The sequence below is a fragment of the Rhinolophus sinicus genome, linkage group LG15 (genome assembly GCF_036562045.2).
Source record: "Rhinolophus sinicus isolate RSC01 linkage group LG15, ASM3656204v1, whole genome shotgun sequence".
In the NCBI taxonomy this organism is placed as follows: domain Eukaryota; kingdom Metazoa; phylum Chordata; class Mammalia; order Chiroptera; family Rhinolophidae; genus Rhinolophus; species Rhinolophus sinicus.
Genome location: NC_133764.1, coordinates 21,485,084 through 21,508,435, shown reverse-complemented (window position 1 = coordinate 21,508,435; position 23,352 = coordinate 21,485,084). Strand labels below are relative to the sequence as shown.

General features: G+C 55.3%; 1 protein-coding gene across 1 annotated transcript in view; it reads right to left on the bottom strand.

Moving 5' to 3' along the window:
* Window positions 1–21,453, bottom strand: part of TMEM132E (transmembrane protein 132E) — a 53,963-nt gene extending 32,510 nt beyond the window's left edge. Inside the window, exon 1 of the mRNA XM_019732627.2 lies at window positions 19,807–21,453. Within this exon, the coding sequence (XP_019588186.2) occupies window positions 19,807–19,873 (67 nt within the window). The 5' untranslated portion in view covers window positions 19,874–21,453. The remainder of the gene's footprint in view (window positions 1–19,806) is intronic.
* Window positions 21,454–23,352: the final 1,899 nt, after the last annotated feature.

Below are 23,352 nucleotides of genomic sequence, written 5' to 3'. Positions count from 1 at the left end.
TAGCTGCGGAGGCCCTGGGCCGTGCAATGGGAGGGGTCGCAAAGCGCAGAATGTCCCTGAGCCGGGGGCTATGGAATGGGGTTGGGGGAGAGGTAGCTCTGGAGCCAGGAAACTGCCTTCCTCCAGGCCCCAAAGGGGCCAGAACCATTACAGAGAAGGGACTTCAAGTCGACAAAGACAAATTGGCTTAATTGACCCAAATTAGCAGCAGGGAGGGCCCCATGGCCCAGCTGCTGGTCCATTTAATCACTGTCATCCTGTGTGGTCAGGGGCAGTCTCCCTCCCCCAAGGCCATCAGGGTCATCTCCCCTGTGAATGGCTGCCACTCTGGAGTCCTCCATCAGCAGGAAGTAGGGATGGGACTTTGGGGACAAAGACAGCCTCCGGCCAGAGGTCAAAGAAAGCTCCCGGTACAGCTGAGCCTGGCTCCGGGAGAGACAGCCTGGACTGGAACCGGGGAGCCCTGGGAGCCGTGGGTTTCTCCCAAGCCCCTCATTCTGAATTCAATGGCCGCCCCTTGGACAGGGAGGGATTCCCTGGGGCTGACTGATTTGCACCCTGGCTGGCAGGCTGTCCGTCAAACTTCCTAGGAGGTGCTACCTCGCTCCTGCACTTTACTCACGGAAGGGAAAGGGCTGCCTGGGCCTCAGGCCCACTTCTGCTTCTCTTTCAGCTTTCCACCGCATTCCTTAACCATGCGGGGGTGATGGTCAAATTGGGGTCTCCCAAAAACCTTTAGAAGGTATGAGCCAGAGCCCTCCTTGGTCTCCGGTGATACTTCCCAGGATTCCTGTTGGCTGCTACTGCCCACTGTGAGAAAGCAGGAAAGACACTCTTCCCCACTCCAAATCCCCCACGGTTACTGCCTGCTCCCTGGTGGGGACCATCCCTTCCCCCTTCCCACAGCAAACACCGATAGGGCACCCACTGTGAGCTGGGCCTGGGCAGGTGAACTCCGGGTCAGGTGGTCGGTCCCGTGACGCATGGCCTCCCCCCTCACAGCTCCCCGTCTCCAGCTGCATCTGTGTTTTTCCTGCTTAGAATCTTTGCTCTGCCAGAGCCAGCCTGGCACGTGTGGCCAAGGCCCTGTGAAAAGTACTGTCACACTCCATGTATATCACAGCTCCAGCCGGGGTCCCCAACGATGCCCGGCCACACTCCAACTGCTGCCCTTTGGACTCAGGGCCTCACTGGTCATAGACGCTAGACGCATCAGCCTTTCTCTGCTGCTTCTCCCCTCAGCCACCACTCAGGCCCTCCTTCTTCTGACCACGTTTCTGTCTCCTAGCTCCATAAATGCTCCCATTGGGTTCAATGCAAATGCCGATGTTACGCCTCAGTGAAGACCTGCGAAGCTGGTGTCCATGCTGGGTTCATTGAGAGCAGAACATTCTCTCTCTCGCTCTCTCTCTCTCTCTCTCTCTCTCTCTCGCTCGCTCACTCACTCGCTCTCTCTTTCACACACACATACACACACACACTCCAACTTCCAAATGAGATGTTTATCAAAAGTTCCTTGGAAATTGGCTATTAGAGCTAGGAAACACACGGCAACACATTTCTCTATAGAGACAATATTATCAGTAGTAGTTACAGTCCCAGGCTAGCCCCCACCAGTTTATCTATAAGTCATTCAGTAAATGTTTATGGAGCTCTGGTATGTGTATGAGACTAAACAGTGGTTCCGAGAGTGTTACCTTGAGTTCTGGGTCCTGGAACAGAGAACTAAGTGAGAGAGAGAAAGAGGAGATAGAAAATGGGAAAAAAAAAAAAAAAAAAAGTTTCCCTTCAAATCAAATCAAATAGAACAGGTCCTAGTCAACAGCTTGTCTCTACTCTTCCTCCTTCCCAGGGCCCCTTTCCTCTGGCCCCCAGGGCCGCCACGTCTCCCCTCACCGCCAGGCCCCCAGCATGAGGGATCACCTCTCGGCCTGCTGTCCCAACTCTAGGAAGCTTTAGAAGATGGAGGTTCCCAGGTCCTTCCCCAGCCACCCTAATTCAGAAGGTCTGGGTTGCTCCCAAGAAGTTGATTCTTGCCCTGCTCCCACCATGCTTCCATCTTGCTCTCGTGGTGTCTGATCCCTTTGGAATCACCTGGGAACCTAGGCCAGACCCCAGATGAGTGAATTCAGAATTTCTACGGCTGGGAGCTGAAGCACCAGCATTTAAAAAAAACTCCTGAATGTGCAGCCGAGATTGAGAACCACTGCTTGAGTGGTTCTAGTTCTCACAAAAGTTTTCCCTTTTATGACAAAGGGAATGCACAGATTCCCCAAACTCTGGGAAACACCTGCTGTCTCCCCTTCCGCTCCTCCCTGCTGCACTGCAGGTGGAAGCAGCAGCCTCAGGCATTCACATGGCAGGTGTCATCAAGGAGGTTTTGACACCCTTAAGCCCCAGTGCAGAGGCCACCATCACACAAACCCACCCTGAAGGTGAGGGCAGGACACACTCAATGCTCGCACAGCTGAACACTGACCGCTGGACTGTGCGTGGTTGAGCGACATGAGTGGGTGCCCTGGGGTGGAGTGTTCCTTATAATGGCTTCCAGAATGCTCCCTATGGTGAGTAATTCATCATTCCTGCTCTGCTTCTCTCCACACCCTCTTGTTGTGGCGAAACCCTCATCTCTGTTTCTTCTAAAGAGACCCACTCTAGGCAGCCCCAGAAACCCCACTCTGCTACTCCTTAAAAGTTTTGCCTAAGGCTTGCAATGTTCCATTTGGCTCACTCCCTCTCTGTTTTTACTTGGGACCCATGTCCATGCCTCAGCGGGGACACTGCTATCTGCCTGGACTTGGACAGAGCAAGTGTCTGCGGGATCTGGAATGGCAAGTCCTCAGCTTGGGTTAGTACAGTTTGGCTGAGTGTGACAGTCGGAGGGTGGAGGCTGTGCTTTGGCAGCAGGGGCTGGACTGGGTCACCTCCAGCTCTTCCAGCTGGAGGGGCAGTTGTTCCGTAGGTCACCACTTCCCTACCCCATGGAAGCCCTAAACTGCTGGGCCAGCCAGGGCTGAGGCCCAGCCTGGATCCCCCAGACTCAGGCTGATTCGCACAGACTTACATCTCCAAGTAGGTGGAAGGTGATTTCACATTTGTAACAATTATTCACTTAATTGGGTTCCAATTAAATTGGAGAGGAAGTGGATGGCTGTGTCTGTGTTTGTTCTCCTCTTTCCTCCTCCTGCACATCAAAGGGAGCGCAGGGAGGATGACAAATGGGCTGTAGCTCATCTGGAACGACCCCGCCCTCCATCAGGGGCAGGGAGGGCTGTCCTGGGGGGCCCACCTGCGGCCTTCTGAGCATCTGTCATGCTTGCATTTCTAGTCAGGGGCTGGACTCATTTGACGGTCCTCGGTGCCCAGGCAAGACCAATGCTTCTCTTGGGCTTCACCTCCACTGGGAAACTGAGTGGGGACCCAGGGAATTGGGGCAGAGGTAAAGGGACGGCCCCCCATCAAGCAGTATTACCTAGATCCTCCCCCTCCAGAGTAGAAGGGTCCTCAAGGATGGATTAAGTGGACCAAGGGCCAGCTGGGCTCACGGGGGTGTCTCCAGGGCTGTCATGAGGTGACGAGGGAAGGTGGGACAGATGGGACCTCAGGGAGCTACTTCTCCATTCGACCAATAACTATGCTTTGATCTGTGTGATATACGCGTATAATCTGTATTATACATAATGTAATATATATATATATATATATATAGTATTTCCCTGCCTCCCTCCAACATAGAAAATCACGGACTCAGTCCAATCCTGTCACATTGCAGAAAGGGAAACTGAGGCCCAGAAGGGGGAAGGGACTTGCTCACTTTACGGGCTAGGTTGCTAGGATCAAGGTTTCCTGGCCCTGAGCTCAGCCCCCAGTGGCCAGGGTATGGAGCTCCATGGGCAGGGAGTGAGGAGGGGGTTATAGGTGCAGATTATGGATGGAAGGGTGGGCCAGGCCAGGGTCTCATAGGGGCCCTCCCACCTCTGGCCTCTGCTCCCCCACAGGGGCTCCTCTCTGGCCCCGACTGAAAAGAGGCTAGGAGGTCATGATGGTGGTCAGGGGCTTAGGCTGGGTGCATGTCCATGGGGGATGCTGCCCCAGCTGGCCCTTTGGCTGGATGCTGTACCCCAAAGAGAATCACATCCATGTCTGGGGTCCTGGTCACAGGAGCACCTCAGAGAGGCCACATCTGCAGAGGACACATGTCCTCAGTGTTTGGCACACAGTAGGTATTCAAAAGCTTTTGTAGAATGAATGAATGAATGAATGAATGAATGAGTGAATGAATGCTTGACTGAATCAGTGAAACAGAGGCCAGTCTAAGAATCAGGACCCAGATTTCTAATCTTGGATGAAGGACATGAGGCTCTGGAGGGGAACTGGTTGCAGAACAAGGTAAGTTAGAATGAGAGGGTCTTCTGAGTGCCCCCTGCAGTCCTGCCCAGAAAGAATCCCATCTGATGGGGCAGGCACAGTCTCTCCTGGGGAAGCCCCTGGTCTGATGAGAGAGGCACTGTCTTCTCTGGAGGAGCCCCAGACTGAAGAGGGAGGCACAGCTCTTCCTTGGAAGAGTCCCCGGGATGGGGGAGGAGAAGAGAAAGGAAAGGGAAGATGTTGCTGCCATGAGAAGCTCCCTGCCTGTCTGAGGGGGGATGCACCCGACTTGGGCAGCCTCCTACCTGACGGAGGAGGCCAGGCTGGGCCTCAGACGCAGCGCTCCCCCTTCCTGGGTGTGCAGCACCTGGGCCATGTGTCTGAGCGCCCGATGGAAAGGAGCTGGGCGCTGCGGCCACGCAGCAGGAGAGCCATTGACATTCTGGTCAGGCAGCCAGTCACTGAGTTATTATTATTTCTTTTTTTTTGAGCTACTTAGAGCAATTTACAGAAATCATTTAGGGGCCATTTAGGGAGAAGAGAAAAGATGAAGACTTTTAAAGGCTGGGCCTAGGGATGGTTTTATGCAGATCAGCTTCGCAGAGATACAAAGAAGGAGATATAGAGATAGTCTAAGGGATGTGGGACGGGCAGGAAGGCCGACAGGGGTCTGACCTGGCCATTCCGGCTGGGAGACCTGGAGGCAGCAGCCAGGGACTGAGGAAAGGGGATGAGTGGACGATGTATGTTGGGCAGAGGGCTGAGAAACAGGAGGAAAACCAGCACCGGTGGGTGAGGCAGCCATTCTGTGCCTCAGTTTCTCCTTTTGTGATTTGGGCACCTGTATGGCTGAGTTGATGGCACTGGGATCAAGCCGAATGGGTGTGAGGCTTCCTTTATGACACTGGGGGCTGGAGGATGGGCCTGGGGACCTAGACCCACAAAGTCAGGAGGTGAGGGCCCAGGGGGAGTGGAGGACACGGTCATGGGAGCCAGAGTCTCACCCTGCCTCTTCCTGTCTGTGACCTAGGCCAGCCACTTCCCCTCTCTAAGCCTCAGTTTCCTTATCCATACAATGGGGATCACGATTACCAACGGCACATCTTACCTCCGAGTATGATGACATGGTGTGAGAAGGTACATGGTAGCCGTTTTTGAACTGCCAAAGGCCCCACCCTCCTTGGTCACCAAGGGGAACAGTGGGGAACTTCAGGGATGAGAACCTGACCTTCCAATACACACTCCTCCTGCCAGCCCCCGACAGGAGAAATCACTCTTCCAAGGCTGACGACCCGACTGGCCTTCCCTGGCTGGGATCTGAGGCCTGAACCGGAAGCCTGGGGAATGCAGGTCATGTGTGTGTGTGTTCGTATGCACGTGTGCATGATGTGTGAGGGAGAGGAGTGGGGGTCCTAGTGAGAGGAACTGAGGGGAAATAAAACCAGTCACACATTGAGCAAAGCCTTCCCCACAGGTCCATTTCATGCTATTTGTGAGGCGATTACTGGAGATGGAATCTGGGTACTCCGTGTAAACATGCCTGCTGAGGCTGGCCCCAGGTGTGGCCCCTGGGGAAACAGAAGGTGGAGGGCACCTCATCTGTGACTCACCAGCTTTCTCCAGGGATTGTTGACCATGCTGCCCTCCCCACACCACCTGCATGTAACATCTCTGAAGACAGTATCAAACCCATTGGGCTGGGCACCAGGGAACTGCTTTGCCCGGCCTGACTGCTGTGTGAGCTGGGTTAAGACTTTCTCCTCTCTGGACCTCAGTCTTCCCATCTTTCAAGTAGGGATGGTTTAAGGATCAGAGGGGCCTGAAGCTCCCATCCGGCTCCCCCAACCCAAGGTTCTTTGACGTATCACATCTCACTGAGCAGCCCCTCTGTGCTGCAGTCCAGAGAGGATTTCAGGGTGCAAACCAGCTTTCAATGCATTCAACAAGCACTGATGGAGTGCCAGCCGCACGCAGGGCACCGTGCCAGGACGTTCACACTGTGTCTCTTCCCTTTAGCCAGTGTCTCAGCGGTGAGGGTAATAATAGCATCTCCTGTCCATTAAACATCAGGCTGTGTTGGGGACTTTTACATACATTAGCTCATTGAATTGCTCTGATGTAAGATGTAGGTGCTGTTTGTTATTAGCCCACCTTACAGAGAAGAGGCTGAGGCTCAGGGAACAGAAGTGACTCCTCTGCAGGTTGGTGGCAGGGCCGAGGTTCCCTAACTGCGAGGCTGTACTATTTCCAGAACACCGCAGTAGCTGGATGGGCAAGGGTCTGGACAAGTGGTCACCCCATGGGGCTGCTGGACCTCAACTCACCAGTTCACAGAAATGTTGGCAGTGGATGCTGCAGAATGACAGAAATCCACACCTGTCCCTCTCCAAAGTCCAGGTGAGGCCAGTCACTTGCACCTCTGCCACCCTGGCACCAATTACATTGCACTGCTACCTGCTCAGTGTTTGTCACCATGCTTGGCGTGGAGTAGGCAGGCATTCAAACACATGTGCTGAAGAAAACTATAGCTACCTTTTATTAAGGATTTACTACAAGCCAGGCAGGGCTGTAAGCATGTTATGTGCATTGATTTGTTTATTCATGACAACAAACCCTATGAGGAAGGTACTTTTACTAACCCATTTTATAGATGTGGAAACTGAGCCACAGAGCCGCGAAGTAATTTTCCCAAGACTGCAGAGCTAGGATATGGCAGACGAGCATGTGAATGAATGAATAAATGAATGAATTAATATTTCCCCTCTGGTCCCTCTCACCCATTTAGTTCCCAGATCTCTCCCAGTGGTCCCCTGGGTGGAAGGGTGAAAGGAGAGGAAGGAGCAAACTTCTGATTCATTCATTCTGGTCCAGGTATGGGGAATAGAGCAGTGAATGACACAGATGTGACCTCTGTTCTCAGGGGCTTCCATTACAGTGGGATAGGGGCTGTCAGTCCCTGAACAAGCAGACACATAATTATACAATGTCAGGCGCAGGAAAACAGGTCCAAGTGAGGGGACAGTGTGAGGCTGGGCAGGGCTATTTTGGATCGGGGCTGGCCAGGGAGGGCCACTCTAATAAGATGCATTTGGGTAGAGGAGACCTGAAGGAAGTGGGGGGATGAGTCATGCTTATTTGTGGGAAAAGGCCAGGCTGAGGGGTAGCAAGGGCCAAGTCTCTGAGGCTCAGGGGTTGGCATGTGTGAGGACAGCAGAGGACAGTGTGGCTGGAGCAGAGTGGGTGAGAGGGAAAATAGGGTCAGAGAGGTATTGTCGGGAAAGGGACAGATCTTGCAGCTTGCCAGCTTCTGTAAGGACTCCACTTGCACTCTCGGTGAGGGGCAGTGTTCTGAGCAGGAAGGCGGCTTGGTCTGCCTGTGGTTTACAGGAAAGAAAAGTGGCACGAATGGGAGTCACCACGGCTAGCATGAATCAAGCCAGGGCTGGGGAGGGGGTGAGCAGGCTCGCTGCTGGGCAGGGACTCTCCAAGAAGGTGTGCAGACAGGACGGAGGCCCAGCTCACCAATCCCCAGAGAACTGATTCCATGCCCTCAGAAACACCTCGCCCTGCGCTGTCCAGAATGGCAGCTGCTCACCACGTGTGGCTACTGAGCCACCGACGTGGGGCTAGCTGGAATTGTGATGTGCTGTGATGTAAGTGTAAAAATGCACAAAAAGTTTTGAAACTTTAATGTAAAATTTAAAAAAAATCCTGTAAAACATCTCCTTCATCATTTTTGTACGGATTACATGTCGAAATAATCTTTGAGGTATATCGGTCAAAATAGATTATTAAAATTCACTTCACCTATTTCTTTTTACTTTTTCTCATGAGATAACTAGAAACATTTTAACTACCTATGTGGCGCATAGCACATTTCCATTGGACAGCACTGATCCAGCTCAGTAAACCCAGCTTTCAAAGACAAGGAAAGTAAACTCCAGTGAGAGGAAAGGATTTGTCCAAGGGCACACAGCTGGCAGAGAGAAGGAATGAACGGCAGTGGAGCAGAGAACACCCACCCGAGGCAGAGGAAGAACGTGGTGGAAGGCTGGGGAGCTGAGGGGCGTCTGGGTGGATTGAGTTATTAGAGATGACTTTTATTCACCTAAGAGGTCACACTGAATAATAAATGGTTACGGTGACCATGCACTAGCTCTGGTGGTGCCAGCAGGTACACAATCTGTCACCTGGTCTCTGACACCCCTAGCAGGATGGGTGGGCTTTCTTTCTATTGTGTGCAGATGAAGAAGCTGAGACTGAAGAGGAGGGGTCAGCTCTGGGACCAGGGTGTCCATGTGCTTTCAGGCTGTAGGATGGATCAGAGCAAGTGTTTCAGGGACGCCTGGGCTCTGTTTCAGAAACTCCCTATAACCCCAATCCTGGTTTCTGGCAATGGCGTGGGCTGCCTGGGGAGGAGGGGGTGGCCCGCCTTGTTGCTGTACAGGAAGCCTTTATTCCCACCTTGGGGGCTGCCGTGGAGGAGATGCATGGATTGGGAAGCGGTGGCCTCACCAGCCAATATGACCCAGGCATAGCAGTGGGGCCAGCTGCCCAAGCCAGGAATGCCTCCTCCACCCCAGGGTTAGAGAGGCACTGGGAATGGGGGCCATGCCTGTGGCTGTTTTCCTGGGAAGGGAAGGAGGGAAAAAGAGAGGGAGGGAGAACAGCCGGCAGCTGGCCACTGCTGGTCTTAAAACAAGCAACATGTTATTAGGAGGCATTAAGGGTAGGAAAAATCAGACCCTAAACAAAGCAAAACAACCCAACCGCCAGAAAAAAGCTCTCCGGGAAGTCTCTGGCACTGTCCATGCTTCCCAGCAGCGCTGGGCAGAAAGGAAGGAAACAAACCAAACCCACCGCGTGCGCTGAGACCCTCCAGCAGGGACACAGCTTCTAATCTGGGCACTTCCACACGCACTGTGGCATCTCCTCCTTGCAGCAGCCCAGCCAAGCAGAGATGATACTAGCACTCCCATTCAGCAGATGGGGAAGCTGAGGCTCAGGCAGGCCAGGCAGGCAAGGGCTCCTGGGTTACCAGCTACCGTGCCACAGGGCTGGAATTCCAACCTACGTTTTTGTTCGACTTGAAACCCCACCACACTCTCTGACAGGATGGCTTTTTCCGAGGCTCTCCGGGAGCCCAAATGCTGACGGTGACACCTGGGCAGATCTGACCCCTCAGCCTCCGGCCACCAGTGGGGGTGAGGAATGAGGTCGATCTTACCTCTCTCAGATCTCCCCCCAGCCATTTTCCCCAGAACTTCTGACTGGACAATAGAGTACCCCAAGGGGGTCAGAACTGGCTGTGAGCCATAGACAAGTCCCCTCCACTCTCTGGGCCCGAGCAGCCAAAGGCCCCTCCAAATACTGAGCTTTATGCTGCAGGCGCTGCGTCTTACATTCGCCATTCCATCTTCCAGAGGTGGAAACCAAGGAACAGAAAAGAGACATCAGGCCTCTGGTAAGTAGCAGAGCCAGCACTCAGACCCGTCTCTTTGGTTCTAAGTGTGGGCTCTTTCCATGCAGTGGAAACTCTGATGACTTAAAGTGGTCATTTCCCATCTCAAGAGCCCTCACTCCCAGATCAGCTGCTGCGACAGCTTCCTTCAACATTGCTCCAGTCAGCAAATTGCCCACAACCAAGTTGTTGTTGAGAACCCTGCTTTGCTCACGTCAACCCCTCGCTCCATAACCGCTCAACAGCTCCCCAGGGCTTCCATGACACAAAGGGTCAAAGTCCTGAGAGGCCTTAAGAGATGATCCAGGTAAAGAATTACCAGCCACATGCCTTGCATTGGGCCCTCTGTGGCTCCTTCACAGGCAGCCTGCGCTCTCTCCCTGCTGGACTCAGAGCTGGTAGGCCACTGATCATTTTTGCCTGGCATTTCTGTCTTCCCCAGGGGATCAGACACACAGGAGATGCTGACTTATTAGTCTTCAGAGGGAGAATCCTATAACCTGGTTAAGGCCTCCTGAAGTGGCACCTCGACGTCTCCACAAAGCCTCCCCAGATCCCTCAAACAATGATGAGATTTTTCTCCCTCCACAACACTCTGGATCGCCTCCAGCATGACTATGACTGCATTTTATCACAATCTGTGTAGAAATGGCTCATCTCCCCAGGACACCACCTTAGAGGTTCCTCATGAGACAGACACCGTGTTTTCTTCATTTTTATACTTAACACAGTCCCTGGCATGTACTTATAATATTAATACCAACAATATTGACAACTGTCATTTTTGGACGCTTCCTATGGGCCAGGCACTATTCTAAATATTTGACATGGAATAATGCCTCATTTAATCCTCCCAACAACCCTATAAGTTGAGGACATTTATGGTCATTTGCAGATAAGGAAACTGAGGCACAGAGTGGTTAAGTAACTTGCCCCAAATCACACATGAAGTGATGAAGCCAGGCAGTTTGGTTTTAGAGCCCGGTGTCGGGAAAGAGTGAGGAGAGCTATGAGCATCAGGACGAAGCTGAAACAGAAACGTCTACGGCTGGCTCCCAGGGAATGATTCCTGGTGCCCAGCACAGAGCGTGGCAGATACTAGATGCTCAGTTAATAGAAGTGACTATTACGATAACTAGAAGTTCAATAGCTGCTCCAACATAGGTGTGTCTTCGCTGGGAGCTGGGGTGGGGGAGGGCTTCCCAGGCAGGAGAGGTGCAGTGCCCAAGGGGGGAGCCCAGCCCTCTGTACCATGCTAATCCCCTCTGCGTCTCTACCCACCACCTCCCCAGCTCCAACCTCCGTTCCCTAGCATTTCAGACCTCTCATGCACAGGACTGGTGGATGGCAGTTTTTCTCCTGCTGAAAACAGCCACAGAAAATTGAGATCATTTCTCTGTTGTGTTGGCAGCTGAGAAAATGGCATTTTTTCCTATTTCCTTCCTATTGGACAGAGGCCCCATACGCCTGTCTTTCCCCACAGGGCAGGGGAGAGCATGGGTTGCTCTCAGGCATGTCACCTCCTTGGCTAAGAGGCATGGGCTGCAGTGGTCATACGGTGGCAGGGACTGGTGGTAGGAAGAGGAGCCACCGACTGAGCACTTGCAGACATAAAACAGGGACAGGCAGAGAGGTCAAAACAACAGGTAATCCGGAGTTGCCGCCAGGCGCCCAGGGATCCAGGGAAATTGGGTTTTGCATTCCCTGAGCATGAGAGCCTGCAGACGTCCTGGCGGGCATACTCTGCAAACCACTGTCCAAACAAGGGCATGCAAACCCGCCTCGTTTCTGCAGAGAATTTTTGTCAAGGTAGATAATTAATTAAAAAGGCAGAATCTTCGAAGGAAACTGAGGAGTGCTCGGCATCCGGAATGCCCCAGCAGAGATGAGGACACTGGCATTTGGCCTCCCTCACAGATGCGATGGTTTGAGCAAGAAGAGGCTGTGGAAGCACCTGGTGCTGCAGCCCCATTTTACAGACCATGGGCCCCACCCACCAAAGAGACCTGGATGGCCACAAGGCTCCTTTGGCCCGGCAGGTCTGGAAACCAGCTTGCCAATCCTTGGGTGCAGTCTGCCTCATGAACGCCCTGGGCCCGCCCCCGATGGGTGGCTATAGAGTGGCAGGCAAGGCAGCCAAAGCCAGGATTGTGAGCCGGTGAGGGGCTGCAGAGAGCAGACCGGAGCCCCTCCCTGCCAGTCCCCACCGCCCCGCAGGTCCTGGAGCTCTGCACGCCTGCAGCTGCAGGTGAGCTCAGGTCACTCCTGCTCCAAACCTTGCTATGGCTCCCATTTCACTCAGCCCACAAGTCAGTCTTACAAGGGCCTTCCTTCCCTACCCGGCCTCCTCCCCCGCCTTCCTCATCTGCTCTGTGCTCCAGCCTCCTTGCTGCACCTTGAATGGTCAAGCCCACGCCTGGCCCAGGGCCGGGTGCTCTGTAATATTTGGATATTCACTGAGTTTGCTCCCTCCCCTCCTTCCGGTTGGCTTAATGACACTTGATCAACTGAGCACTCATTTTAATACTACACAGCCCCCCCCCCACACACACACACTGGAATTCCCAATTCCTCCTACCCTACTATTTTTCTTCTTTCCCTTAGCACTTCTTGCCTTCTAACATATTATGTACTTTGCTTATTTAATATATTCATTATTTACTGTCTGCCTTCTGCCCGCCCCCACAAGAACATAGGCTCACGAGTGCAGGGATTTTGCTGTATTCGCGGATTGCAACAAGTGCCTGGCCCATGGTAAGTACTACTGAATCCTCGCGGAGCGTCGGGGAAAGTGTCTATGTGTACAAGTCGTGCACATTCACTGACTCATCTGCCAAAGCATGAAATGCCTACTTTACTCCAGACATTCCAGTAGACCCCGAGGAGTACAGACACAGGGGAAGGGTCACAAACCGTCCAGGTCCACTCCAGCGTACAGCCAGCAGAGAGGCCAGGCAGGGCAGTTACACACAGGAAAAATCAGCAGTGAGTTGCAGGGGGTAATGGGTCTGTGTTCATCTGACAATCGGGGCAAGCTTCCAAGAGGCAGTGTGGATACACTCTGGCCTGAAGGCTGAGTAGGAGATAGGAGTGAACGAGTGGTCTGGTCAGAAGGAACAGCACGTATGGAGGCTCTGACATGGAAAAGACCATGACTCATTCATGCGACTGGAAGAAGCCTACGGAGCAAGGGGAGAGGGGCTCCAAGCGAGACTGGCCAGATCCCTGGGGCCAGACGGGGAGGGGCTCACTCAGGGGTATGGGTCCCTATGTCTGTCTGTCCATATCAGTGCTTATTCCCTGCATGTGCGAGGCAGAGAAGGATGGCAAGAAGACCACCACGTTCAGGGTCAGAAAACCTGACCTCAAGAGCTGGTGTGTCCAGGACTTCACTGAGCCTCAGCTTTGCCCTCTGTAAAGTGGGGATCCCCATCACTGCCTTCACCTAGTGGCTGCTGTGAGAATCAAATGAGACCATGGATCTGAACTCCAAAGAACCGTTAGAACTGCCAAGCATAGCGTATCAGTGTGTGCCTGTGATGTGTGGGTGCTCTTGTGAGCGCGTGCCTGCATGGCTCGCCCCCACCAACACCGTCTCCTGCTGTGACAAGTCTGTAGCATTATTTGTACCAAGCCACCAAAAATACACTCATTCTGGCCCACAGCCCAACAGCTCTGGGGAGTGGGGGAAGGCATGCAAGGGGGGGGTATCCTATAACCTCTGGACAAAGGTGGTCATCTTGTCCCTCACCATCAGACCATGTGAAGCTACAAAGGCCACCTCTGAAGGTTGGGGCTGTGCCTCCTTTGTCAGATTGGGGCCTCTCTGAAGACAAGACTCTGCGTCCCTTATCACACTGGGCACTCCCCAGGCGCAGAAACCATCTCCCCTCCTCCCTCGTCTCCCTCAGAAAAGCAAAGAAGAGGTCACTAAGTATGACTATGGATGACTTTGTTTAAGGGTTGGACACTTCTGGGGCTGGCCATGTCCCTGGGGACAGGCTTAGGGTTAAGGGTGTCCTGTCCACCTGTTCTCTCTCAGCACCAGCAGCTTGCCCTGTGGGTTCTGATGCTGTGCAGACCTGAAGTCTTGGATGGAGACATGTTAGAGAACCTGGGCCATTTTGAATGTCATCCCAGTTACCCGGGTGACCCTGGGCATGTCCCTCTCCCAGCTCTGAGGATCCTGAGAGACAGGCCCAGAAAACGAGATAAGCTGAGAAATTCTGCCAGCAAGCACACAGCCTGCCCACGGCCTCCAGTTTGAACTGAACAGGAGAACCCATTCAAGAGAAGACAGTGACCAGTTGCCCATCCTCACAGGCCAAGAAGGTGTGGGTGGGAATGCAGCAGGAAGGATTTAAGTTTGATAAAAAGCAGAACTTTCCAAAGACAGATGATTATCTAGATAATTTAGGCAAAAATAGATTGTCTTCAATTACATCTTCCACTCTTTTTTGCACTGAATTAGTCATTCTTGCATTCATTCATTCGTGCAACAAGCATTGAATAATCCAGGTAATTGCTTCCATTTTCCACTTCATCCTGCTGGGTTGTCTGCCAGCCAGCAGACCTGGGGTGGAGGTGTGTGTGCGTGTGTGTGTGTGTGTGTGTGTGTGCGTGTGTGTGTGTTGTGAAGGTGCAGGGGGGAGGAGAGGAGCTGAAAGAGGCAAACAGCAGAGGAAAGGAGATAATGACTTCTGGACTCTCAGCCTGTGTCTAGAGGGGGGTTTGTCCCCTCTCTGTTACCTCACCTGTCTCAGTGCCTCCCTCCCCCTGGCCATGTATGTGTCCTCTAGTGAGTAGGGCAGTAGCAAGCAGAGTGTTCGTGCTCCCTGATACACTGCTCCGTGCTTGGGGACTGCGGGAATATGGCACAGCCCGACCAGTTGATGATAAGGAGGCCCACTTTTCATTTAAAAACACGGAGAAGGAAAATAGAAAAAGAAATTTATTTTCTTTAAAAACACACACAACTGATTCATTCATCTCTTATTAAAATTCTGTACTGAGCGCTGGCAAAAAAGAAGTAAGGGCGACTCTGGGGAGGGAATGGGAAAGAAGAATCGTATCTACTTGTTAGCATCTGCTGTGGGCATCAGTGGAGGGAGGCATGGGCCTGGGGTAGAGAAACATAAGGGAGATAACCAGAGGCTTCTCCAGCACGGAACAAGAGAGTTGGAAGGGGGCTTGGCAGGCATCGTCCATCGCCTCTCACTTGGCAGAGGAGGAAAAGGCTCAGAGAGGGAGGTCACTTTCCTGTGGCAGCACAGTAAGTTGATGACAAAGTTAGGATTTGAACCCATTTCCTGCATCCTGGGGACTCTGATTTCAAATTGCCTTGAATTTCAGAACTGGACCCCTTTCTCTTCTCCTCAACTGGACTTCGAGCTCATAAAAGGAAGCGGAAGATCAGGTCCCAAACCCCTCTGCATTCCCTCCTTGGCAAAGTTTATTAAAGCTACTGGAGATGATCTTGCCTGCCCGAGACCCGAGGCTTGAGGCCTGAAGCGGATATTAGGACAAAGCCCCAGAGAGAGGGGATGACAGAGGTGGTAGAATCTCTGTTGAGGGGTGTGGAGCAGACCGCCAATCCAGGAACCCTCTTTGGGGTCCGGTGCTAGTCCTGATTCCAGAAAGAACTGGCAGGATGACCTCGGCCAATCTCTTCCCTCTAGGAGTGCCCGTTTCCTCATCCACACAAGGGTTGCATCTGATAGTCGTGATCTCATTCAATTTCAGCCTTGTGAATGGACAACATTATGAGTAAAGCAAAAAAGCAAGACCCTCCACCCAACACACACTTCCTGGCCCTGGTTCAGTGGACAGACTCTGGTGGTTAGAGTTGGTGCCTCTCGGGATCTCAATTTCCGCAGCCTCACGAGCACTCACTATAATATCAGGCCTGGGGTCCATCAGTTTCATACATGCCCCCAGTGAGGAGATGCCGAGGTCCCACCCTTCTATTCCAAAGTGGCCTTATCTCCTATAGCCAAGCACTGAGCTATCCTCAGAATGGATTCCAGGAAAGCTCATTTTCTGTCACCAAGTTTATAACACATCCCCACCTACTGGTCTTAAATATTACAAGGGTGTGTTGTGGCAAAGGACTCTGTGTGGCCGGGGAGAAGATGGGTGTGTGTGTGGGTTAGGTTAGGGGGGCAAGCCTTCCTCACTCCAGCAGTGAGGGAGCGGTCCACTGCCTGGCACTCACCCTGTTCTCCTGCTATGTCCCTCCTGCATCTCCAAGGAGCCCAGAGCTTGGGATGGACAAAGCGTGAACATAACCTGGAGCAGAAACTCAGGGTGCCAGGCTGGTGACCACAAAGGTGAGGACACATGCACTTGAAATCATGTGTCAGAGTGTCATGGGACACTACGTTCATACCCTATGGAGCTATGCTATGACATGTCACCCCAGACACATGTATCCTATATGTGCCACTTGTGGGGTATGGCATGGCCTTGCCCCATCCCCTTCCTCTCTTCCTGGTGTCTCTGCCTGTCTCCTGCCCCTCCCCTCCTCTGTTCCACACCCCAGAACTCCCTTTTCAATTGACACTGAGAGGGGCCCCCAATACAGAGTTGTCTTCCCACCCCATTAATTTCTTCTCAGCACCCACTATATGTCAAACACTAGAGAGTGGGTCAAAACCAAGAAGACATGGCTCCTGCCCGAAATGCAAGTATGTGGGGATCACATATAAATGTGCCCACATATACCCTTCACACACATGCACTGCAGCCTGTGAGGAGTGCCGCAAAGGCAGCATGATGGGCCACGGCAACACGGGCAAGAGATCAATTACTTCTGTTGGGGGAATTGGGGCTATTGGTGAGAAGCTAAGGGGTAATCTAGGCAGACACCTTGGAGGAGGTGGTGTTTGAGTTGGGCTTTGAAGGCTAGGTAAGGATTTCTGAAGGCAGGGTATGCCAGATGGAGGGGCTGGTAGGTGCAAAAGCAGAAAGGCAGGAAAGTGAGAAAAGCAATCCCTCATAAGATGCATGGATGATGGAGAGAGGGCAGTGCTACAGAAGTGAAGACGTGGCTTGAGACAAGATCATAAAGGACCTTGGATGCTGGGGGCAGGGTGGAGAGTATCTTTGATCCTATAGGTAGTGGGGAGCCAGTGAAGATTACTGAGTAGGGGGCTGACATAATCAGCTCTCCAACAGATTTAACCACCACCCTGCTTCCCTAAACTATTCAAGCTGAAAATAGATCAGAAAGCCTCCCCAAAGACCAGATTCAGGAAAGTGGCCTTCTCAGATGTTCTCTGGTGGAAGCCCTGAGACTGGGAGCAGCATACAGGCTACCAGCCTACAGGCTGAGCTGGGGACTGAAAGGTAGTGGGGCTCTGTAACTGCCCAGCAGTGCTGGCAGCGAGTGAGCAGGGGAGGGATGGGCCAGAGGCCACACTGCTTCTGAAAGATGGGAAACATGAGGGAGGCAGCCCAAGGTCACCCTGCCTGATGGCGCCGGAGTCAGACAGAAACCCAGGCTCTTTGGCTCCCAGTCTAGCTCTGTGGTCAGAACCCTGCAGCCTCAGTAGCCTGCCAGACACAAAAAAACTGCAACTGCTCCCACACCCCAGCATCTCTGAAGAGCCCAGAACTCCCAACCAAGAGTTAGCTGGATTTGAGGGTAAATCCATGTACTCTTTCCCTGACTAGAGGGACAGTTTCGGAGGGTGGGTGGATGTTAGGCAGCCCTGAAAGTGGAAGCCCCAGGGCAGATGGAATTTTCTGGGGGAAGGGGCTCTACTGATTCTGGCCATATCCATCTGAGGAGGGTCCCCAAGTTTTAAGCATCTGCTGACACTCTTCCTTGAGGAAGGGGAGACAGAGGCATGGGATGGGGACTCAGGGAAGGAGCTTGGAAAGGGAATCAGATAGGTAATTAGGAGGGGGAAATGCCTACTCAGTGGGGGAACTCCCACTGCCCCACCTCCTCAAATAGCTGCTTACTGATCAACAGCCAACCCTGGGCCCTGAGTGTCCTGGGCACTGGCTGTGTGGAGGGACAGAGAAGAATCAGCCCATGGTTCTGTCCTCACCACTCCAGGACTAACGGGGCACAAAGACACAGGCATCTAAGGAGGAAATGAGGCAGATTGCTACCACTCCAAGAGAAGCAGAGCCAAGACAGCAAGGCACCTGGAGCTGGGTCTTAGAAAGCACGCAGGGTTCTGGTAGGTGAGGGAGGGGAAAGGATCTTCAATACCAGGCTGAGGGCTCAGGAACGTGGGCAGTGAGAACCTAAATAAGCTGCCCGGAGGTGGGGCCATGGCCTGGCTTTGGGAAGGGAACTCCCGCAGCAAGACACAGGAGGCGGGAGAACCATGCGTAGACCCAGGCCTGAGCTCGGTTTCCTCCTGCCAAGCGCCCAAACTCCGTGTTCACCAGGGCAGTCACAGGCAGCCCGCGCAGCTCCAGGGCGCAGACTGTCAGAGCCCACCTCCCCCCAGCCCCTTCCCACCTTCAGTCTTGTATATGGAACTGAGATTTCGGGTTCCCAGCTGCACACCCCTTGCCCTTCCCCCAACGCTGCCCTACCCATTTTTCTGATAATGAACTGAGGTTGGCTGGGGCTGGTGAACTGACCGCAAAACCGCTCCCAGCACGGAAGAAGCAATCCATCCGGAGAGGGAGGTCAGCCTGCCCCGCCCCCACTCCCTCGGCGCCTCAGGACCCTGTATTCCCAGAGCCATTCCTTTCCTTACGCTTTCAACCTTGAGAAAGCGCCTTGGTCGGGGTGAGAGGCCGCTGCTCAGAGCCCTTAGGCGCGCTCACAGCGAGCTTAGGCAGGCTCCTCGGGCAGGGCTGGACAGTTGTGGACAACAGCGGAGCAAGACACATGGAAGGTCCTCCGCCAAGGCGGAGAACCCACTCTCCCTGCCATCCAAGCCCCTCTCCAGCCGGTCTAGGCTCACCTCTCAGCGTGGGGCAACGAAGCCTCCCTCCCCCCACCCACTCCCCATTGGTTAGGGAAATGTGTCCCAGGCCTGTTGGTTTCATGTTGGGAGGGAAAAGAGGACCCCTCTCTCTTCTCCACTCTTCTCCCTCCCCCTTCAGTCTTCGCCCGTCGCCTCCTGGAGCGCCTCCAGCTTGCGGAAGGCCCACTGCAGGCTCCTTCCGTCGGATCTGAGTTCCCACTCTGGGGTGCCGTTCAGAGACCCTCTGTCCCCCACCTGTATCTCTGCTGTCCCACTGTCAAAGCGCATCAACCCGGCCCCTCCCTCTGCCACCTCCTTTACCGCTGAGCCCCGGGCGAGCCTGGGGAGCAGACGCAACAGATTGCAGAACGCGAGAGCGCGGATCCCGCTCGCTCAGCGCGCCGCCCGCCGCCCCAGCCTGCGCTGGCTACCCGGACCCCCGCCCTCCGGGCTCCGCTAAGCCGGCCATTTAGATGCAGCTCACAGGACGGCTGGCCGGCGAGTCGCCGCGGCTTCCCGGGCCCCTGTCAGTCCACTTTCCTTCTCTAAGACTGCCTCAGGAAGCGAAGCAGCGGGCGGCGCGGCCCCGCACCAGCCTGTGCGCCAGGCATGAGGGAAGACACGATCCCCGCGGACCCCAACAGCCCCCAGCCCAGCTGGCTGCGAGGGAGGGAGTGGCAGGAGAGGCGGCCCGGGCAGGATCTAGTGGATCCCTCGGATCCCTATAGATTTCTGTGGGCAGACACGCCCCCGGACACTCGGGTTTGGACCCTTCTTTCTAACCCCGAGACGTGGAGTGATTCCCCACCCCCACCCCCGCCCTTTTCCTGGGCCGGGCTGGGTCCCCAGGGCGGGGCTCGCATCCTCCGCTCCCGCCAAAGGGCTTGGGGGATGGAGGTAACTCGAGCTGCAGCCTGAGAGCCAAGCTAGGAGCGGCGGCTGCGAGTCCGGCGTGGGGGTTCGCCTTTCTCCAGTATCGTCTGTGCCCCTCCAGCGGCGACCGCCGCATCTTTACTCCGGAGTCCCCGCCGCAACACTTACCGTGAGCGAGCAGCGCCGAGAGGCAGAGCAGGGCGGCGCCGCGGCGGCCCGACATCCCTGGGGCCATGGCCGAGGCGGGAGCGGCTGATGGCCGAGGGGGCAACAGTCCACGACGACTTGGCCCCAGGCTGGGCTTGGTCACATCCAACTCAGGATGGCCTTGGCGCCCCGCTGTCTCTGCTGAGGCTCTAGGGGCCAGTGAGTGCAATTCGGGGACACTTTGAGGGGAGGGTCGTCCCAGGCGCCGCCGGCTACACCCTCGAAGCTGGTGGGGGTGCAGCTCGCGGCGGGTGGAGCCTCCACCTCCCTGGCTGGTGCCCCCTGCAGGATCTGTGCAGCGAGGGGGGAGCCGCACGTGCGGTCCCGCGCCCAGGTGGCCACCGGCGTCTCGGGGTCTGCCTAGAGCCAAGTGCTGGATCCCCCAACCCCGCGGCCCAGCTCGAATCCAAACTCGCTCTAGGGTGCAGGTTTCCAACACAAGCTCCAATTTCTTCGATTTCGGTAGTAACCCCACATGGGTAGCGCGGCTTCCTTCCTCCAAGCGCCCTGCAGCAGCTCCAGCATAAAAATCCCAGGTTAGGTGCAAATGAATGGTTTCTTTCACAAAGAAAGAGAAAATCCAGGCAACTTTAATCCATCTGGAGAAGGAAAAGTTTCCGTGCAGTGCTGAGACCGACGATGCGGATCGCCACCACCCTACGCGACGCCTGGAAGGAATGCCCGAGGCGGGCGGCCAGCGGCTTGTTCCTTCACAGAGCTCGCGGCTGGACTCCAGCGCGTTCTCTCCAGTCTCGACCAGGGTCCCCGCTGCACACAGGCCGGCTCAGCGCCGCCTGGCCGGGCATCGGCTCGGTGGCTGGGGCAAGGGTGGCGCAGCCGGAACCGGCTGCCCCATGGAGATGGGGCTTGGAGAACTGAGGGAGCGGGAAAGCCGACCAGTGGCCTGACCGAGCGCTTCCTGCCCTGGCCACCGACTCCAGCCTCTTAGCCGTAAACGTAGTAGGTTGGCGAGGGGCTCAGCCTGCCCACCGCAGCTCTGGGCCGCCACCCCTCTCCTCCCAGGTCTTGCTGTCTCAGCAGAGGGACACGCTGCTCCACCTCGCACCTCGGCTTCCCCGGGGGGACCTGCACAAACCTTGAACTTTTCCAGGGTTCAGAATCTCCGACGTCTCCTCCCGGCCGCCCCCGCCCTGACCCGGGACGCCCGATCGCCCGCTGTCTCGGTGCAGCCAAGCATCGGCGCTCAGTCTCGGAGTCAGTTGGGGCGAGCGGAGCGCCGCGCCAGCAGGGGCTGCGGGCGGCGAGACCTGGGCACCACGCCAGGGGCCGGGACACCCGGCGCCCGCGCAGCCCGCGGCCAGGGAGGCGGCAGCTGGTGCCTACGGGGCCGAGCGGAGAGGAGGTGCCGGCAGGGGGGCCGGCTCCCCATGGACGTGTGTGGGGGGAGAAGAAGAATCGAAGAGCAAAAGGAAGAGGAGGTGGGGGGAGCCACAGTTGCACCAAGCACTCGCCGCCGCCTCGGCGCTCGCGCCGGCTGCTCCGCCGTAAATGACGAGAGAGACACACACTCGCGCTCGCCCGCCCTCCTCCCCCGTCCGGGATTCAGCGCCCACCCCGGCAGTAGCGGGCACGGAGCCTGGCGCGCTCGCTCCCCCTCCCAGATTCCCCGTGGTCACGTGGCCCCGGAGCGCGCGGCCCACGACTCGCGCGCCACGGAGACCCGCCACCTCCGAGTTCCCCTCCCTTGTCCACGTGTCCATTCCGCATTCCCAGCCTGGGGGCGCGCGCGACTCCTTAATGAGACTCCGGCAAGGGCCGACATCGCGATTCCCCTCGCCCCTGTTTTGTTTTATTTTTCCTCCCCAGTGCCGGCTCGCGCGGGGCCTGAGTGGGGCTGGCCGACTGCGGCGGCTGCATTTCCCCGGGTAGACGCCACTGCAGCCACCAATGTCCCTTTTTAAAGGATGCACGCTCCCAGGCGGGAGCCGGAGGTGTTTTACAGCAGCTCTCTGCCAGAGGCGCTGGTAGGGAATACCCTACGCCCACCCCCAGAGTCTGCGTTGGGCTTTCGGGGGGCACTGGGTGGATATCAGCGGAGCTGCCGCTCCCAGTTTCTCTCGGGCCGCGCCGGAGCTCGCCGGTTCGGCTTCTTTAGGGGATGGGTCGGGGCACAGCTAGGAAAAACCCGTCTGCTGATGGGGAGGGGGGTGGGCGGAGAGGAGGGGACGTGCCTTCCCACAGGTTGTTTTGCAAACCCTTACAGCGTCATGGGATGGAGGTGGGGAACTGTCCCTCTTGCACACTCACCCAGGCACCTGCTGACCAGGGAAAGGGGTGGCTTTCTTTCCAACCATCAGGCCCGTTCCACTAGAGTGCACCCCAGATCAGACCTGACAAGTCAACTGTCAACCGTCAGCCAGGCAGGCATCCGATAAATGGCAATGATTTTATAGCATCGTTGGGTATCACGCTCCAATCCCCAGGGGCCGGGTCTCAATCCTGCCCTACTCTGGAGGGACAGGGCTTTCAATCCTATGGACGTAGCTCTTATGGGGGTGGGAGGCTGTGGATCTTGAGGGTCACCTCCCCCCCCCCCACACACACCTCTGCACTCAACCAGACTGTGGGGCGAAATAAGCCAGAGCAAGGACACCTGGCATGGGCTGTTTCCATTCCCCATCAGCCTGACTGGGTCCTATTCCTAGACCTCTTGACCTTGTGAGTTTCCTGTTCATCTTGGATAGTGATATTTTCTTTTTGGAAAATGGGCTTGGGCCGTTCCTGGAAACCTTCTCCTCCCTGGCTTGGGGCTGTTGCTGTCTCCACTTCGTACTGGGGCCCCTGGAGAGCAGCTTTTGACCCTCCCCCATGTCACATCTGTCTGGAGCTCAGAGGTGCAGCTTGGGGAGTATGGCGGGCTCTTGGAGGCCCTGGGGATGGAAGGTGCTGGAGTCGTCAAGGAAAATGATTCTCATCAGGCCCCTAATGCCTGATGGCAATTAATGTCACCCTTGCGCTTATTAACCATCCTAGTGAGAGACAAGGAGCAGTCAGACTCTGTGGGTGGGAAAAGCCATCTCCTGAGACAGGAGGTCTCCTGGAAGAGGAGGAAGGAAGCAGTGAGGTCTCCCATCCCTACCCTCCCCCACCCCAAATGGAAGGGGCACAGGGCCTGTCAGGTGTAAGTCCAGAAGAGAGATAAGTTTGGTTTTCTGAGCTGATGACCCACTGCACCAAGTGAGGGGGACCAAGCTCCCCTTCTCCACAGATGTTGGCAGCTGGCCTGGGTCAGCAACTGCAGCCCACTCTGGAGGCCCTTTCTGGATGCTGAGCACAGGGTTCTGGTTCTTCTCGCTACCTGCCCCCAGCTCTACCTCCCAGCTTTTAGGTGATAGGAAAATGAGCCTCCCTTTGCCCACTCAGTTTTCCTCCTTCCCTCCCTCCCTCGCTCCCTCCCTCACTTCCTCCTTCCCTTCCTTCCCTCTCCCTCTCTTTCACAATATGGTAAATATCTCCATCATCATAGGCGCTGTTCACAACAGTGAA